At 35.7% G+C, this 19730-nt stretch overlaps 2 protein-coding genes and 1 non-coding gene across 6 annotated transcripts in view; 2 read left to right on the top strand and 1 right to left on the bottom strand.

Moving 5' to 3' along the window:
- Positions 1-5247, top strand: part of LOC148952769 (uncharacterized) — a 166746-nt gene extending 161499 nt beyond the window's left edge. For all 4 annotated transcript variants that reach the window (XM_089087417.1, XM_089087415.1, XM_089087416.1 and 1 more), the window contains one exon: positions 4615-5247. In XM_089087417.1, coding sequence (XP_088943543.1) covers positions 4618-5016 — 399 coding nt within the window. In that variant the 5' untranslated portion in view covers positions 4615-4617 and the 3' untranslated portion in view covers positions 5017-5247. The remainder of the gene's footprint in view (positions 1-4614) is intronic.
- A 2526-nt stretch (positions 5248-7773) lies between these two features.
- Positions 7774-19730, bottom strand: part of LOC148952767 (putative ATP-dependent RNA helicase DDX5) — a 59645-nt gene continuing 47688 nt past the window's right edge. Inside the window, exons 9-11 of the mRNA XM_089088078.1 lie at positions 13626-13853; positions 11014-11190; positions 7774-7889 (exon numbers count right to left, since the gene is read on the bottom strand). Of these exons, the coding sequence (XP_088944204.1) occupies positions 7885-7889; positions 11014-11190; positions 13626-13853 (410 nt within the window). The 3' untranslated portion in view covers positions 7774-7884. The remainder of the gene's footprint in view (positions 7890-11013; positions 11191-13625; positions 13854-19730) is intronic.
- TRNAD-GUC (transfer RNA aspartic acid (anticodon GUC)) lies at positions 12196-12267 on the top strand. The gene has a single exon. It is a non-coding gene; the product is annotated as a tRNA-Asp (tRNA).

Raw genomic sequence — 19730 nt, 5'->3', positions numbered from 1 at the left:
TTGAATAATTTTGAAGTCAAAAAAAAAATTTTGTCCAAAAAAAAAAAATAAAAAAAAAATGGGGAGAGGGGGTCAAAAAGTTGGAGGGTAGGGGGGCGCCCTTCGATTTTGGGGAGAGGGGACCTTTGGGGGGTTGAGGTCTCTGGTGGTTAGGGTCGTTGGTGCTTATGATCCTTGATGGTTCGTACTCAAATACACCTTACTACTTGATTTGTAAGGATTTCTAAGGTTTGTTCTGAATTTCATTATCAAAATTCTTTTCTTGCCATCTACATCTATCTTAGTATTAACTTTTAGTATACTTCAACGTTAGATTCTATTTTAAACTGACAACAATGTTCAAACTCCACTTGTGTTTTATAAAGAACACGTTGAAGAAATAAAGCTATCCGTTGCTAAGATTATTTTCTTAACATCTAGATCTCTTTTAATATCAACTCTTTAGTATACTATAACGTTAAACTCTATTTTAAATTGACAACACTGCTCAAACGTCACTTGTGTATTATACAGATCACATCAAAGAAATAAAGCTAGGTCAAGTCATAAGACGATTTTATCATCGTTAACCATTTCCTTAGATTGATATTGTTCCAAATTTATAATAAATAAGCTATGAGTTAACATACTCTTCGGGGCTACCTTAACTGCCAGTCAGTTTAACCCTTTTTCTCTATCTTAATACGATCCAATCACTAATTAGAATCATTCACGCTCCTATTATTCAAACATTAATCAATATCGTTCATAGAGTCCAATTCACAAATACTATCTAGCTCTGTTTTTTCCCTATTATTCAATTAATATCGTTCGTATAGTCCAATTCGCAAATGCTATACCCTTTTTTTTATCCACCTTCATACGATCGAATTCGAAAATGCTATCTAGCGACACATTCCTAACAAACTAGTATTGACTAAAGGCAATTGTCCAAAAAATCAAAAACCAGTCTGATAGCACATACTTCAAAGAAATGAAACACTGGATAATGCATGGATGATAGACAGCTTTTCCTACAAAATCATTCCTAAATATGCAATTTGATAATTTCTAGTTTCTGGTTAAAAAAAAAAGAAGAAAACATGTTATGATGAAAGTGTCCCAAAAACCCGTCTGGTTGCGTTATACAATCACAATTATAGTTTCAAAACATGTTTGTTCACTTTATAGATATATAATATAAAAGGTTTGGTCGCTTTTTACAATGTGGACGTCAAACTGCACTGTATATTCTTGTGTAATTCCATGTTCCGTTTCCATCAATAGGTAGATCACTACTCATGGGAGCCCCTCATTAAAAGAAAATGTTTGTGCAATATTAGACTGGTAAAACTAAATTGTTTTTCATATATTTAAATATATCAAAAAATAAGGTTGTTGCTGTAAGCAGTATTTTGACTTCGTACATGTTACATTAAGAAGGTAAGAACTAATGAGACTAAATTTCGTTTTTAACAAAGCGCAAATGACACTTTAGTCTTTAGGTGTGCTTGATTCTGCATTTATTTGTGGTAATTTATCTTCAATTAAGTTTGACTACATTAGGCCCGTTTTTTAGCACTAAGATCTTGCATCTTTCTGCAAAGATTATCGTTTTTTCGCTCATCTTTGTTTTAAGATCTTACAGCTCACTGATTTTCGCAAAAAGTGTGAAGAACGCCATTTTTCTGCCGTTTAGAACATTGATGCGAGAACTTTGATAATATACTCATCATTGTTCTCAGACCGCTGATCAGAGCAGAATGATGGAAGGCGTTTGCATAAAAACGACAAAAGATGTAAGATCTTGTATCAAAGATTTCACTTTTAAGCGTTTTCTTACAAAAGATGTAAGATATTAGCACTTTGATGTTTGAAAAAACGGCCCTATTGTTTGGACTAATTTTTGCTGGCTTTGGGCGAATTTCTGTTCGTAAAAAAAAATGAATTTTTGTGCGTAAGAGTTAATTGATTTGCCGTCTATGTTGAAAGCATGTTTTGTTTTAAATTTAATTTCAGTACATTTTTTCATCAAGAGAGTTTACAATGGAATATCATTTCTAATAGCGGTCAATAATTCCCATTAATTATATTAATGAATTATATTAGTTAACTTTAATCAATATCAGTCGTAGACATGATAGGAGAATTGGTTGTCTTATGTCAATTTTTGAATTCTTGGTCAGCATGCCCGAGACTCTCGGCAGGGATGCCTTTCCAGAAACTGACAAACAAGTATGTGTCCTCTCAATTACTTGGACTATCTGTCTTGGCTTTTCTCTGTCTACAATTAGCCATGTCTTGATGCAACCTATGCAACCTACTGCAAAATACTTGATAACTTCAATTCAGGCTTAGCTAAGCTTAGGCAACGAATAGGTACTATTTGAAAGACAAAGATAGTTTTAAACGATTATTTGCCTGTTATTTTAAGCAAATTATTGATCCTATATAAATTTTAAAATTTTGTTCAATTTCTTCTAGACTGTAAGCGGGCGTGCCTTCTTTGCCTCTCATTAGAAGCAATCTAATGGTCTTATGTCAATTTGCCTCTCAATTACTTGGACTATCTGTCTTGGCTTTTCTCTGTCTGCAATTAGCCATGTCTTGATGCAACCTATGCAACCTACTGCAAAATACTTGATAACTTCAATTCAGTCTTGTTAAAAATTAGTCATGACAGCAGCAATCATAGTAGGAATAGCCTTGTCACTAGTAGTCGCAACAGCTGCAGTTTTAAAGGGCTAATCATTGTACAACCAATTACTGTGGGAGCATTATTTTTCAGAGTAGTAGTATGGTACGAGTAGTAGGAGCAGAGCCAATACAATTTTTAAAAGTTAAAATTTTACATGCAAGAGTAAGATAAGATAGCAATTGTTCAGTAATGTATCTTGGAAGATTTTTCTAAAATTTGATATGAAGATAACCCCTCCCTCTGTGTCGCCCAAAGCTGGAACAGTGATATAGTTTGAAAAACACGGTTAAAACCGTTATAATTTAAAAGCCTTCATATAGCTTCTTAGTTTGGAAGTTAACCACTTTTTTAATATTCACTTTCTGTGTTATGGTTAAGACCTTATATATTGGAAAATCAGCCTCAAACATGTAATTAATAAGTTCTAAAGTGAATAAGGAGGCAATTTTAGCCTTCTAATACTTCACTTAAAGACTTCAAAATTGCCTCCTTAATGAAGATAAAAAAAACTATGTATGTGAAACATGTGCTTGTCATGTTTTGCTTTTGGACTTTATCATTGCAATATTAACCTCATATTTATTTTTGACAACTTGTCTACACTTGCTGAGTTGAAAGATGAAGCCTGGATGCCAAGATCTTGCTTTGAGCCCTCCAATTATAACGATCACAATAATTCATATTGTGATATGATAATTCATATCCCTCTCGTGCGATTATTCTGATTTGCATTATTTTTTTGTTTTATATATATATATTTATATGTATATATATATATATATATATATATATATATATATATATATATATATATATATATATATATATATATATATATATATATATATATATATATATATATTAGTATTGTTTTGTATGTGTTTGTTTACCATCGTATTAGTGGGTCAGAAATAAATTATTATTATTATTATTAGGTCCTTTTCATCCTCTCGTGCGATTCTGATTTGCATTGTTGTTATTGTTTTGTATGTCATTTCCTTTTACTTTCTTCTGTTACTCCACTTTTTTATAATGTTAGTGGGTTAAAAATTTATCATTATTATATCGAATAAAAATTGTTGAAATCAAAAGTAACGTGTGAGCTACGAGATATGAATTGCTCTCCAGGGTTCATATTATGGTTAGAGCCCTGTAATTGTAATAAGTTATTGCAGAAACTATTAAGTATCTTTAAAATAAGTACCCTAGAAAAACCTTATTCGAAATTAAATATCAGGTATGTAATAAGTACTTATTATCATTTGGTTTAGGACACGTGTTTGATTGTTTAACATAATTTCTTGAATAGCCCTGATTCGAAAAGTTGCATCACATCACGTTGCAGTTGCAGTTGCATCACGAAAAGTTGCAATATTTATGAGTTTAGGGAGGGGATTTAAAAACACCCAAAAATCTTATTTTCTGTCTCTTTTTTGGTAATAATGAAGTGACTGCTTCTGTCCACACCAAAAGAACTCAAAGGAAAAAGAAATCGGAATCAAAATTTTCATGACATATCCAAATATTCCTTTCTTTTGTCAAACATGAAAGATAATAGTCTTAACAGGGGCTCCAAATGGCAAAAAAAACTAAGGGATGTACGAATTTTTTCTCGGGCAATTATTTCAATTTTTCCAGTGAAAAAACAAAAAGAATTTTTTTTCCAAAAATATCTAATTGCCACAGCAGAGGCTTTAGCGCTAACAGGTAGTGTCATTTTTGAAAAGAACCAGATTTGACTTTTCCAAAAAAAAAGAAAAAAAAGGTCACTTCAAAAGCACCTTAATTTGCTTTTAAAGCTTTAAAAAGCACAGCTGGAGCTTTCAGCAAAACCCAAAAAGTGCAGGCGAATTCACCTGAAAATACTACTTTGAAGACACGGCTTAATAGTTGTAAGGGTTTGCTCATTTAAAAGTAATGCTTATCTTTTTTTTCAGGTAATGCGACGAAATAGGCGTGACCCGGAAGTCTCTAAAAAGCGGGCGTGTTTCTATATCACAGCAATAGTGGTCATACTTGCACTTCTTGGAACTGGAATTTTCCTATCCTTTTATTTTAATGAAATGGAACCTGAAAATTCAAATACTACAGTGCCACCTACAGTGCCACCAACAACTCCTCTTTTTCCTATTGATATTGATACAAAAGGGTTCAGAGAACACGGGGAGGCTAAAGTGCAGATCATAGAAGTTAGTCGGGGGAATGTAGAGGGGAGTGGAAGTGGCGGCGATGAGATAAAAGAAGGCAGCGGAGAAATTCCGCCTGTCCGAAGTAAGAAACAGAAAAGTGTAAAAAATATGAAACCGTTCGATGATGAGGATTATGGCGAAGAATTTTAGAAATCATCAGCAATTCAAGAATTTACAATGCCCTAGAGCAGGTTATACCTCTGCTATTACGAAATCTCCACAGGAAAATGACTTCGCCAACGCACCCACTTCAGAATTTTTCTACTAAAAAAGTGGAAGCTGTTATTAGTTAACTCGAAAATGTTGGACAGCAGTGTATATATATTCATTAAAGTTGATTTTGTAAATGTTGCTTTTTAAAAATATTTTGAAACTTCAGACAAAGGATTCTTAGTTCCTCATTGTTTACCCTTCGATATTGTTAAAACTACATTTTGCGGTCGCGCAACCCCATCCTAGGGTACTGGTTCCGACCTATGGGTGGATGTTTCGACCCCATACCGGCAACTTGCAAGCTACGATTCAAAAGGGCTATTTGATATTTTTGGTGTAACCTATTGATAGTTAGCCCCCTAAAAATAACAAAACACAACCCCCCCCCCTCCCGCAGCTTTGAAAACTTTGACTTTTTTTGGTTGACTTTCTTAATCAGCAATCAAAAGTCACTCCATCCCTCGGATATATATTATTTTTCTTTAAAGATACTTAGAGGTTCGATATTTATAAATTAGATGTAGTGTATCAATAATATAGACAATTCCTTGTCACTAACTCTTAGCCCCACTCCCTCTACAAACGAGCCTGATTACAAGGTGGTGCAAAGGAATCTATTGGCTCCATCCGTTATGCACTACTTTTTTCGTTGTCAAGAATCTTAGAAATTTATAGCTTTTACAAACTATGTTCTAAGTTCTTTCCTCTCCTTTGGTATAAAAATTTGTTTTTATAATATCTTAGCGGCCTAGAGACCTTCATTATACAGAAGTAAGAGTGGATACTTGTTTTTCGCATCCCAATAAAACTTACATCTTGTTGCTGGAAACAAACTAGCTTGAGATAAATGAATAGTGAATAACACAGGCGAGTAGACCTCTCCCCTGACTCGAAGAATACTAGCTATTCATGCGTCCCCCTCCACCAGATATTGCATGTCACTAAGTTCAGAAAAAACACCTTTGAGCGCATAGGGAAAAGGCTGAGGCTAAGTGAAAACTCAAAAATCTCGGCACGAATGTGTTGATTATTTCGGAGGTGGGGGGGGGGATTTACACAAGCTTAAAATTTCACGCGTAAGCCCTAAAAATATTTTTAGGTTTCTCACTTTTACAAAATATGCTTTAGTCACTCGCCTCGATCGCAGAATTAGTTACGAGTTGTAGTTTTGACTTCATAATCTGTTTTTACCATATCCTAAAGACCAGAAAGACTTCCTTGGACATGAAACAGATGGCTGACAACATAAAAATGGCCCAAAATAATTTCTATATTCCCCCGTAAAAACTTACGGATTGCAAAATACCACCATTCGAGTTGCCACAACCAAACGAAGGTAAATTAATTACCTTAGTTTGATGGTAACCGAACTAAGGTAAGTGGTGATTCAGGTGATCAAGGTAAGTGGTCCATTTTGACTTGACAGCCACTTAAAAGACAAATAGTATCATATCTGACACTCGATTTGGGATTTTGAGCTGGTTAAGAATCCATAACTTGGAGACTTGGATTTGCTCAAGATTCGACAAGATTTACTACTAATACTAACAACTCACCGCAGCACCAAGCCGCCTGAGGCCAACACAGCCACGCACGCTCCTGCATCCCAGTCTATTCAAAGCCTCCCTTTTTACACCCACCTATGAAGTTCGCATTTCCTTTAAATCTTTCTTTATGACGTCCTCCCACCCCAGACGAGGACGACCTGCTTTCCCTTTAGCCCTAGACGGTTGACCGACAAGAACAATCTTGCCAACTGCTGTAGTTTGCACTATAGGAACATGATACTGGTATACCTAATTTCAAATCTACCAGTCGACAATCCAGAATTATGGCATTACTTAAACTTTTTCTAAGAGAATAATCGAAACTTGTTTAAAAATAGAAAAATCTACCTATTTGCATGCTTTTAACATATTTCTCAATCAAAAACGTGTAAAACCAATTTCAAAAATGTAATTCAGTACATTGATAAAGCGAAGTCTCAACTATCGTATGATATCAAAATTGTTGTCCTTCGTTGAAACATTATTAATAACGCATTATATTAATATAATATTAATTGATAACATTATTAATTAATATTAACATTAATAATAGTATTAACTACGAAATAACATTAAAAACTTGTAGAGAAAATAAACTAGAAGTTTAATTTGAGGCAATGGTTAACCAGTTGCAGTTTAACATCGAATAATAAAAGCTCAGAGAAAAACAGGGATTATTTTCTTACAATTCTGTGAACAAATTTTCTTAAATTATTCTCATTATTCCTTGCCTATGTCAGAAAGGGAATCCGATGCTCCGTCGCTTTTAAACCTGATTGGTCTTCCTATGTGAAGTTTCAAGCCATTAAAAAGAACGAGAGGTTTTTGGAGTTACAAAACCTCATTATTCCATAAGCCTATGTCAGAAAGGGAAGCTAATTCTCCGTCGCTTTTAAACCTGATTGGTCCTCCTATGTGAAGTTTCAAGCCGTTAAAAAGAACGAGAAGTTTTTGGAGTTACAAAACCTCATTATTCCTTAAGCCTATGTCAGAAAGGGAAGCCAATGCTCCGTCGCTTTTAAACCTGATTGGTCTTCCTATATGAAGTTTCAAGCCATTAAAAAGAACGAGAAGTTTTTGGAGTTACAAAACCACCCCTCTATGATAGACCCATTTTATCATTAGAAACGCATAGACTAACACACTATTTTCATTTATTTTTTTTAATTTTTTTTTAATAAACCTAGAAACAAGTTTAGAACAAAAACGGATGCAAGTGATCACATTATTCTTCCTTGGTCTTCCACTTCGTAAGCGATTAATCTGGAAAAAAGAAGGAAACTTTGAAAAAAAAATTCTAGTTATTTTGAAGTAAACATCGTAAGGGTATGACAATTGTATACTTGTTAAGCACTAACTACTTTTTACTTACTTACTTAAAGCTCTTGCTCGGCAGCGTCGCCAGCGTAGAGGGAACCAGTCGTCAGTGCCGTCAGTCTTCTCCAGAGTGGTCGGTTCAGGGCGAGGGTTGTCACTTCAGCCGGGTTGATGTTTCTGGAGGCGAGCCGATCAGGGATGACGTCCGCCCATCTGGTGCGTGGTCTTCCCCTAGGACGCCTCCAGCCGTTTGCAGCTGGGTCGAAATCGAAGATGAGCCGGGCGGGTGTTTGGGCAGACAGACGGAGCAGATGACCATACCAACGCAGCGAGCGAGACTCAAGCTGCTCGGACAGGGGTGGGAGTTTGAAGGACCTGAGGATTTCCGAATTTCGTACCCTGTCGGAGCATCGGGAGCGTTCTATTTTTCGGAGGTGTTTCGTCTGGATGGCATCTACCTTCAGCGTCTGTGTCTGAGTCAGCGACCAAGTCTCAGCAGAATTGAGCATAACGCTGGAAACCGAAGCAGAATATATTCGTGCTTTGGTGAGGCGGCTGATTTGGGGTTTATGAAAGACTGTTTTTAGAAGGCGACCGAAGACAGAGTTAACTAAACCAGACAAGCGCTAACTAAACCAATCATATAAAACTCTCCCCACAGATAATCCCTGGGGTATCTTTTTTCATACCTCTTTCTTTTTTGTATAAACAATCCCAAAAATTAGAATCGGATGAATTGTGAAAAGGAGTATTAACGGAAACACGAAAAGAAAAACGGTGGAATCAAATAACATAAAACTTGAAAGTAGTTTTGAACCTTTTATAATTTCTTGCATATATGCCAGAAGAATGAAAATGAAGGACCCAATTTCCTCTATACCGAATATCAAATTAAGGCTAATTAATACCATCCTTCAAATACATACTAACAAATCTCTCAACAACTAAGTTAACTAATAAATAGGGTTTAATATCCGTTAAGAGAAAAATGTCTAGACCAACTATAATTTAAAAATTTATTTCATATAAATGAATCTGAAGAAATCGCCATGTTGAAGGATATTTAGCTCAATTTTAAGTCATTATTGAAATAAGCTTAATTTTGAAGGACTGTACAATACCCGCTTTTTTTTCTCAAGAAAGGGAATAAAAAAATAAGAAAGGAAAGAGCGTTGAACTAAAAAGAAACTGTCAAAAATATAATGAACTTTCTTAGTGACATTTTTATAGCGTTTCTGCAGATCTCAAAGGACCAAAATAAGTTAAATACAGTAAAAAATACTAACTGCCAGACTACCTAGGGAATCTAAGAAACCGTAATTAAGACAGTTCAAAATAATAAACTGTAAGAACAATTGAGCTGAATGTGAAGAAACAATTTTCACGTGGCCAGCTAGATAGAGGAATGACTTACTATAAATTAACGCTTACTATAAATTTAAGTACCTATGTATTATAGCGGCCACACTCAAGAAGTGAATTTAGGTTAATCACAATGAAATATACCAAAATACGATGAAAATATAATACTTTAGTAACAAAATTACGGAAACTACAACAGAAAATTATGGAAAGCAGGCCGCCCAGAACGCATTATATTAAATACAAAACATAACTAACTCTATATATTAAATATTTAATTAAAATATACCTGGATAATAGTTTATCTCACTCAGGCTAAGCCAATTATCTCCGAGTGAACACAGTGAAACCGGTTTTACAACAGGTCAAGAACAACATTGGGGTCACTATAATACATAAGTACTAAATTTACATCTAAGCGAGGGAGCACATCTGTATTTTTCGAGACGAATATAATTTTGCCCTTGGGTTAATCACTGTAACATCAATAATTTCTTACACTACCCTTTCCTTAATCCTTATCCCTTTCCTTAAGCCCTTTCCCATTAAAGACAGTAGAGCCATCTAGCAATACTCCAAAGAAAGACCATCCATAAGATACGCAGATAAAATCGTGTCCTAACCACCAGTCATTTGAAGGATTATGTTTATATTAAGCGTTAAAGAAGGGTGTACGACGGAGGGAAGACTGTGCCCTTCTCGTTTCTGAAAAATTTTGAGCATGAAATGAAAGATCACGTTAATATTTCCTACACAGGGGGGAAGGGAGGGGGGTCCTAAATTTACAAGAATTGATAATAACCCCTACCCTCCCTCTTTCCTGCTTCCTAGAATCTAGTTTATGTATGGTCTCAGTTTTCAGCAATGAAATAGATAATGCCTTAATTATCTGTCTATTTTTGAGATTTTGTTTCATTTACGGCCGAACTGTCAATGAACGAACATGATTTGATAACTACCGGATTTAAAGTATTGAAGGTTAGAGGTTATATATCTAAGCAAGAACCTACCCCAGAGTATAAGTAAAGACAAATTAAGAAAAGAAAAAAGAAAAAAATTAGCCTTGGATTAATAACTAACAATAAATCACAGCTTAGACCACAACGTCTGTCTATTTCATAACAAAGAAAAAGAAAAGAAAATACAATTTTAATAAAATGATGAAGACAAATAGAAACAGAATCCGGATTCGTTTAATTATTTAAATATTAAATTATTTTTCCTGTTATCACTGATAAAAGTTTAGATGACAAAAGATCGGTTGCTGTAGGACTTAGAGATGATGATTTAGTGTCTGACTGCAAGAAAAGAAGCAATATAAAAATGCCTTGGTAAGGTATTTCCAACCACGCATATTGAAAAAAAACTCCTTGCCCACTACCTATGTTTTCATGAATTCCCCCAACCGACGGGAATGTATGTTCAATCAAAAATTAATCCTCCTAATTTCAATTGTCCCTGCTGATTCTCCCCTGGAGAACAGCTTAGGTAAGGGAATGTGAGATATGATTTTCAGATGTGACAAAAACAACTTGTTGAATATCTTTAGCCATATAGTTAAATACCCCAATACCATTAGAAAGTGAACAAGATATACCAAAAACTAGCAATTGACCGATGAATAGTGTTTGATCTGATGGGTCAAACACTAGTTTCTCAACTAGAATAAAGTGTCAGAAGCTAATAGACTACACAAGCCTAGACATACCGTCTTCGTTATAGTTTCTATCTCCCCAATTCGAACCACGATTTTGATTATATCTATGGTAGCCTTGTGAAGAATAGTCATCCTTCCTTCGGGAATAGTCCTTATATTTGTGACCAAATGATGATGTCTTCTTGTAGAAACCGTCGTTTCGTTTATTGGATCCCCATTTTCTGGGTCCTAAAAATACAGCATATCAACTATAGCAAATATAAACATAGAAAAGAAGAATACAAAGAAAAGAAATTAAGATTCACGTCCTGGCCTTAGGGAGGAGGTGGGGGTTCAATTAAACTGAAAGCAAGTGTAAAAATAATTTAGAACAGATCCTTTGATAAGAACAAAGCAAGAATTTATGTTGCTGATGTAATCACATTATTATTGTGTTATTTTCAGGCGCCATAAAGCCGAAAATGCGTAGGCAAGTTTTTACGGTACTTGTGCATTATACGGTACCCACGAAAGAAGTCAAGTTTGGTTAATGCCAATGAAATAAAATAAAATGGGATGAATATACAATGTGTAGAAACAAATTTGGGCTATATATTTGCACATTCGGGGGGGGGCGGGTAAAGTATAGCATATATTAAATACGTAACCTAACCTAACCCTGGTACTCCCCCCCCTAAACCCCAAAAAACAAGAGTTTAAATATTGTAAACGCAATTTTAAATCACGCTTTGCCATCCATTTATCTAGCAAATACCCGTTTGTCTGGTTTCCTATAGTAGTTCCTTGTACAGAATATAGCGGTGGGTGACATATAATGCACAAGCGCCGTTGTTACTTCTCTCGGTTAATTAGCTAGCTAAAAGATAAACATACCCCCCTCCTCCCCCCCTGATGGGATTTGATATAGCTCTAGGCTATATATAAGTTTACTGATTTTGTGGGTTTACATTATTTTTATTGCTTATTTCTTATCAAGAATTAGGTCATATGCCAGATAAAGCCTTATCCAGTCCCATTAGTGGAGAAGGGGGGGGGAGGCATATTTGTGAAGTATTGATAAGCACATTCGGAAAGAGCGTTAAAAGTCAATATTCATCTTTTACTTAGCGAAATAATGGCGAAAAAATACCATTTTTCAAAACAATTTCCAACCAACAACCTTGACATTGCAATTTTTTACCAATAAACTACGATTAGCTATAATGTTAACTTTTTGAAAATCATTCTCATAAGTCCTCGGTAGTATAGTGGTCAGTATCCCCGCCTGTCACGCGGGAGACCGGGGTTCGATTCCCCGCCGGGGAGGATTTTTACATTTTGCGACAACCAAGCTGGGTCAAATATTCAAATATTACGCAAAGATGGGTCCCGAGTGACATGTAAAATCCAGGAGTCACAGAGTAGAACCTTCAAAATTGAAATGATGGGATGTCGGTTCTCCAAAGAGTCCTGTGGTGGCGCATTAGGTTTGAGTTCAGCCTGGTAATGGACGACCCAGAGCTCAAACCCAGATGTAGCAACAGACTGTAGGGCCGACGCAAGGACCTTAATAGTCAAGAAGTGTCGTTAATCCGATATAGTATACAGTAGGCTAACGTTCTCCAATGACTTCAGGAGCGAAAAGTGTAGAGAACATTACAACCCGAAAAATGCCAAAGCCATCAAAATAAAAAAAAATTTCACCCCTTAGACCCAGCTTAGGTCTGTTTATGCCTATGAGGCCCATAAAAGTTCAAGCAATGGTGAGTTTTCAACAAAAATACACAGTAAAATGATGGATGGACCAGGTATTTTTTTTAGCTAAAAACGTCCATATTTAGCCTATATGTTACTGATGCCTTTCTAAAAATTCTTTAAGTTAGATGTAGACCTTACCTTAATAACAAATTCATTTATGCACCGTTGAATTATTGCTACGCACTGACGCTGCTACCAAATCCAATTGTGGCTACGTTAGGGCACCAAAAAGATATTCGACGTAAAAAGTTCCTTCCATTCAATTATAAGGTAATTTGCATTTCTTCAAGTGTTTTGACTAAAGAAACAGGTTTATCCCAGTTGGGGATACTTAGTAAAGTCTATGCTACAAAGCGTCACTATATTGGCAACTTAGTGCATATTGATGTGCATGCTTACACATTGGTTTCTGTGTTATAATTTATTTTTATTTTTTTTGCTATATATAATTTTCGTTTTGCCTCATTGAAAAGGTTTAAGAATAAGCAGAAGGGTAGGACAGAGACAGAGGAGCGAGAGAGAGAGAGAGAGAGAGAGAGAGAGAGAGAGAGAGAGAGAGAGAGAGAGAGAGAGAGAGAGAGAGAGAGAGAGAGAGAGAGATAGAGAGATAGAGAGACATAGATAGATATAGAGTGAGAGTGAGATAGAGAGAGAGAGATAGATAGAGAGAGAGATAGAGAGATATAGAGATAGAGATAGAGAGATAGAGAGAGAGGGGGGACTGAGAGAAAAGAGCGGGAAAGGGATGAAGTAAGAGAACGAAACTGTGTCACTTTTCGAAAGAATAGAGTAAATTTTTATAAATAACTACAAAACTCGAAGCAAATTTTTACACCAAATTATAGTGTCTTTCGGATGTACACATTAAAACAAAAGAAGCTACAAATCGACTGCCATGCAAATACGGATAAATTTATCTTAAGTACCTCCACTGCCACGGGTAGGAATCATTTCTATCAGTTCTTCAGGCACTTCCTGGTTTGCTTTTTTTAGCACTGGGACAAGGTCCCGAGCGAGTCCAGAATCTTCATCTGTGAAAAAACTGTGGGCAGTGCCTACGTTGTTCACACGACCTGTCCGTCCGATTCGGTGAATATAATCTTCCACATTTGTTGGGAGGTCGTAATTCATGACATGTTTAACATCGCTGACATCTACAAATAAAAATTAGATAAATATCTCATTACTTTGAACTACATGGTAATTGTCACAAAAAAAAAAAACAGAATAGCAACAAAAAAAAGAGAGAAAAGGGGCACGAGAAGGAGGTAGGGAGGAAGCAGAGATGAAAAACCTACTTATACCAGGCAAAAATTTATCTCTAATATTTAAAATTAAAAAATGGACAAAAAAAAATCAAAGCATGTAGAGGCCAAAAAAGAAAAGAGAACCTATTTCCAACACAAACCTTTTTACTTATAAATAATAACATAATAATCTCTCTTTATTTTATGCTGGTATATGTATTTAAGCAACTGAATCAATTTGGATAAGACACTTTTGTCAAAATTGGAGTTATTAATATATGAGATTTTATACTCATCACAAGGTTTCATGAGCGCAGAATCAAATTTGGTTTTTCTTTTCTGGTTTAAAAGTGGGTACTCCTGCACTGAACGGACTCTTTTATATACTGCAATGGAAAGCAGTCATGAAAAACCCGTTTTGACGGGATAATTCAAGATACCGCTATAGAGTAATACAATGTATAGCATGGTTTTCATTGCGTATACGATATTTGAATTGTTGTTTTTGGGGTTTAGGGGGAGGGGGGAGGTACCTAGGTTAGGTTAGGTTACGTAATAATATATACTATGTTTTACCCCCACCCCCCTAATGTGCAAATATATAGCCCGAATTTGTTTCTAAACTATTATATATTCATCCTATTTTATTTCATTACCATTAACCAAACTACCAGTATATAAAAGAGTCCATTTAATAGAAGAGTACCAGAAAGTGTAATAGTGAAATTAGTTTTCAAATATATTTGCTTAATTATAAACTAAATAATTATTTTGACAGTAAACGTGATTCAAATTAAAGAACTTAGTATTAAAGAACTTAGTATCAAAGAATAACAGTAACTTTCCAATCCATAAATAATTTGAACTGCACACATACTCAAAAATTCGGATTTGCTACGTTAGCAGTGAATTTCACTAACAGACGTTCTATTTTGAATAAAAAATTTTTATTTATTTTGACAAAACAGAAGACAAAAACGCAGTGTAATTTCGTAGAATACTAATTATATCTGTATAAATTACATTTTCTTTTATTCGTGTTCTTGGAAAGTTGTCAAGCTAAACAAAAGAAACTTGTGAGTGGATCCGTTGCCCAAATTAGGACCCGGTAAGGAATTTCCAAGTGCTTGTATTACTTCTTTCCCCCTCAAGTCACGAAATATACTTGATCTTGGACAAACTTTGGCTAAGCGACCGAAACGTTCAGAAATGGATCTATATTCAATATATGGCAATGAAAAGAGGCTTTTCAACCTCATTCTCCGTCTCTTTGCTAACCTATAAGGTTTGAAAGGTTCTCACAAGCAGGGAGGGGTGGAAGACGGAACTTTCCTAAGCCCTAACTTGGCCTATAGATCTATTTCTGAATTCTGTATTCACCTAGCTCAACAACTATCATAGATAACAAAATACCCGCAGAGTAAAGTTAACCTTCTCTTGAAATTTGTTCTCCTTACTTTTATGTATTTATTACTATGCAATTGAGTGAAATGTACATATATATACTTCTATTCTTTGAAAATCCATTTAACAGACACTCTGTACCACGCCAGCGGTGGTACCAATTCGAGGAAAATTAGGAGAGGTGCACAGCATTTTCAAATATCTAGAGGGGGGTAATTTTTTTCGTTTTTAAAATACCAAAAAAGGGAAAACGCTTAAAACAGTTTTTTTTCAAAAATCTAAGGGGCCAAAGAAATCTAAGGAGACCTGAATCCCATGCCCTAAGCCTTACGTTAGATAAAACTAAAAAAACAACAAGTAATCACGTAATCTTCGGTGAATATTGGATAAAATATTTGGGACGGAGACGTGAGGTATTGCCACAACTATGATCCGTGCTGAAAAGCATAAACAACAAGGCACAACAAAACTTTTAGCTGTGCATCCCTACCAAATTACAAATAATAAAGAGGATAACGCAAAGAGGAAATTTTGAAGATAGTAAGTTGTAAAAGAAATCTGATTGAATATTTCAGCCGCATTTCTAATTATCAGCAAAAAAAGAATAAAGATAACATTCAGTTTACAAAGAAAAACAAGAAAATTAAAACTATCAATAAAACACGTTTTATTCAAAACTATTTCTCTTCTACACTTGACTCTAAAGGTAGTCTGGTCTTCGCTGTTACCTACCAAATTCCCAACTGAGATCCCATTAGCCATTCTTTTAGATACAAAGGATATGCCTTTTATGATCCCCATGAGGCATATACTAGAATACAAGCTCTTATTTACCATCTAGTTTGGTCAAGATGCGACCCAGAGGGCACCCACTTTCTGCCACCTGGTGTACATCTCAGAACACCACGTGTGCCACACAGTTCCACATCCCTTGGCACAGTTTCTGCCACACTCAGCACAATTGCTGCCACGCTTCCCATACTTCCGCCACATTTGGCACGCGCCAAGTGGGCACCCCTTCGGATCCAACTATCCAATGTGGTACATCTGCTGGCCACAGAAATTTAAGGAACCACCTCCCCCATATCCCTAGCCGTGACCAATTTATGCCCAGACAGCCCAAAGGCACAGCAAGGAATGTAGCTTTTGTTTCCCATCAAGTTTGGTTGAGATATGACAAACCCTTCCTGTAGATAAGCACATGAGAAGATTCTGCCCTCCCCCCTTCTTTTCACCCATGAATAAGATCGCAATTAAAGTCCCGTCAGCTAACTTCTGTGCCAAAGCTTTATTTGCTTAAAAAATTTCAATACATACTAAATATTTCAATAAAAAAAACATGTGATTTTGAGATAGCCTTTCCAGAAAGATTCCCTTTAGACGAGATACAGAATTTTCAATGTAGTGGCTGTAATACAATCAATGCTCTACACTAAAGGTTTATTTTTTCTTCTTGTTTATACTTTAGAAGTCTAGAATAGAAATCTAGAAAAAGAACTTTTTTTCTAAAAAGACTTCTTTAGAAAAAAAAGCACCAAGTCACCAAGATTCTGCAGGTTGAGCTTATCTCAATTTTACATCGAGTCAAGAAATCAGCTTGTTTTGCACTGAGTCGTTCTTGCAGCAATTTAAAATTTGACTCATTTTTACACGAATTAGAACTTAAGGTGGGACCCCTCAGTGGAACCAGGACTTTGCTCTTTTTTGTACCGAGTCAAGATTTAGCTTGGTTTTGCACCAAGTAAAGAAGTAGTTTGTTTTCGCACAGAGTCAGTACCCAGGTTGGACTTGGCTAATTTTTACACTGAGTCAGGATTTAGCTGGTTAATAGTACATCAACGTAGTCAGTAGCTAAGCATCAGAGCGTATGTGAACCGAGTCAGTACTTTGTTCATATCAAGTCAGGACTAGGCTCGTTTGATTGCCAACACTGCCCACTCCTCGGACGTCACTCATGTCGGCACTGAATCAGGAATTACCTCTTTTTTAAACCATTTAATCAATTGGTTCAACAGGTGAGTACATTGCCAGATGTATTAAAGTATACTGAAACTGGAACCGGCAAGGGCCAGCTAGCGTTTAATATCGGCAGTGTGACGATTGTAGGTCACCAAAAGACAGCCGAAGTACAGATCTTCAGTTTTCAGTTATTCCCCATAAGCTATTATCGTTATTTGGGGGTGGGGCTTCTGGTCATTGTCTCTTGATGTTACTTACTAGCCGCTGGATGTACCTTTTAAGAATAGTTTTAATTTAAAACATCTGTAAGAGGTAATCATTTTTACGTAATCTTGAAAAGTTTTTCTCACAGTTCCAATAACTTCTTGTCTGAAATGGGTAGCTACAATGGGTGGCTAAATCATCTCTTAAGATCCGAAATAAGCGTCCTTAATAGACGATTATCTTATTCTTCACCACTCGTAAGACTGAGGGTGTCACCTGTCCACCGCACTCGACATACTCCAATCACCTGTCTCCTTCTTCTGTCACCTATGGTCCACTCTTACAATTTTTACTTAAAATTTAAATTGTAGCTTCAACATAATTCTTGTCCTATGGTGGCGCAGTGGGTTCGAACTCAGCTTGGTAATACGGGATCCAGACATCGAACCCAACTGCAATAATACACTGCATGGCCGACTCAGTGACCTTGGTAGTCAAGAAGTGTCGTTAATCCCATTACTTATTTTCAACATTATTCTCATATACCCATATAATATACCCATACATGTCCTCCCTTTTCCATTTAATTCGCTTCCCGTTGTTAAAGGGTTCCGGATTTGAAGTAAAAAATTCAGATTTTTAATAATATTCACAAAAAGTAGAGTTGAGCTACGTTCTTTAATGAACCGACTTTACTAGAAAACACACAGTGAAAAAAAAAAAGAAGAAGCAAGAAAAAGGGAAGAAGACGCATCAGTGTAACCCATGCAAAAAAAGTGATTTTCTGGATGTTCAATCTGGGAAACTATAAGTTTCGATACCATTTTTGAAGAATTTTAGACAATTCCCATAAATTTGCTTTCAAAAAACCATTTTACTATTAAGACTAATCGAAACAATGGTTACCATTCCTGAATCAGCGACAATTAGCAAATTTTTTTCATCAGACAGTTTTTTTCAACGCACTTTTTAAATGTTTTGTTGCTAGGGGCCGTTGTTCTTTCCTTATAAGGGTTCGTTCCTTAATAGTTTCATAACAATAATAATAAAAAAATAATAAATAAACATTTCTATAAACATTACTGGAAAGTTTGCACACTTTAGAGAACCTTTTATATTATTCTATATTATGATTATATATATTATTACATATTATTCTTTTATATTATTCTTTTATGTCGATTACTATACCAGAAACCTCTTCGGAAATCCATTAGGGCTCAAAGAAATAATTTTGGCCACTATTCGAAAACTGGAGGAAGATTTGCTAGATGTTTTCCACAGAAATTGCCTACGGATTGCTTTGAATACCCGACTGACTGACCGCATTTCAAACAAAAATCTTATCAAGAATGACATATTTCCGAAGATTGTCTTTTTCGGCCAACTTTCTCGGGCCAAACGAAAAGCAGGTCGTCCCCGGTTGGGGTTGGAGGATATCGTAAAGAAAGATTTAAGAGAAATGGGAACTTCCTGTGAGGGTGTAAAGAGGAAGGCTTTGATTAGATTCGGATGGAGGAGGACCGTGCGTAGTTGTGTTGTCATCAGGCGGCTTGGTGCTGCAGTGAGTTGTTAAAAGTATTAGTAGTAGTGCTCGAGTTCGGTGTCAACCGATTTTGACGCAAACTATTAACCGACGTAAACTGATATTTAAATTTGAAGTTAAGACAGTTTAGATGTTTCTCTCGTGCATACTTTTTATTAGAAAAAAATTACTAGGAAATTCTCGAATTCCCGGGAAACTACTCTTCCCCGTTTCGTCCCATAAAAAAAAAAAAAAAAAAATCCCTACATAGTAATGTCAACTAGAATTGTGTTTCTGAGATTAGACTTAAATCGGTACAGCACTTTATTTGCAAGAAAAAAAATTGTGCTGGCTCAACCAAGGTTAATAGATCATGACATTTTCTCAGAAGCAGAATTAACAGATTCTACTATAAACAAAATTCACTTAAAAAGTAAGGGTTTATTACAAAAGGAGTACCAAACCCAGAAACATATCTGAATATGTAAAGGCTTTGTTTTTAGTTTCATCGCACCATATTCCTAAGAAGCCTATTGCCAAATATGGATGGTTGCTTTTGCAGGGGCTCCTAAAACCTCATTGGTAATATTCAAGGGAAATCAACACAGGAAGGACAAAATGTAAGACCGATCAGATACCAGCACGGCATACATGCACAGACTCTGTAAGGATTAACTGCAAAAGGACACACC

The sequence above is a fragment of the Artemia sp. Qi Xiang Cuo genome, chromosome 4 (assembly GCF_049724085.1).
Source record: "Artemia sp. Qi Xiang Cuo chromosome 4, ASM4972408v1, whole genome shotgun sequence".
NCBI classification, from domain to species: Eukaryota; Metazoa; Arthropoda; class Branchiopoda; order Anostraca; family Artemiidae; genus Artemia; species Artemia sp. Qi Xiang Cuo.
This window is presented reverse-complemented; position numbering and strand designations above follow the sequence as displayed.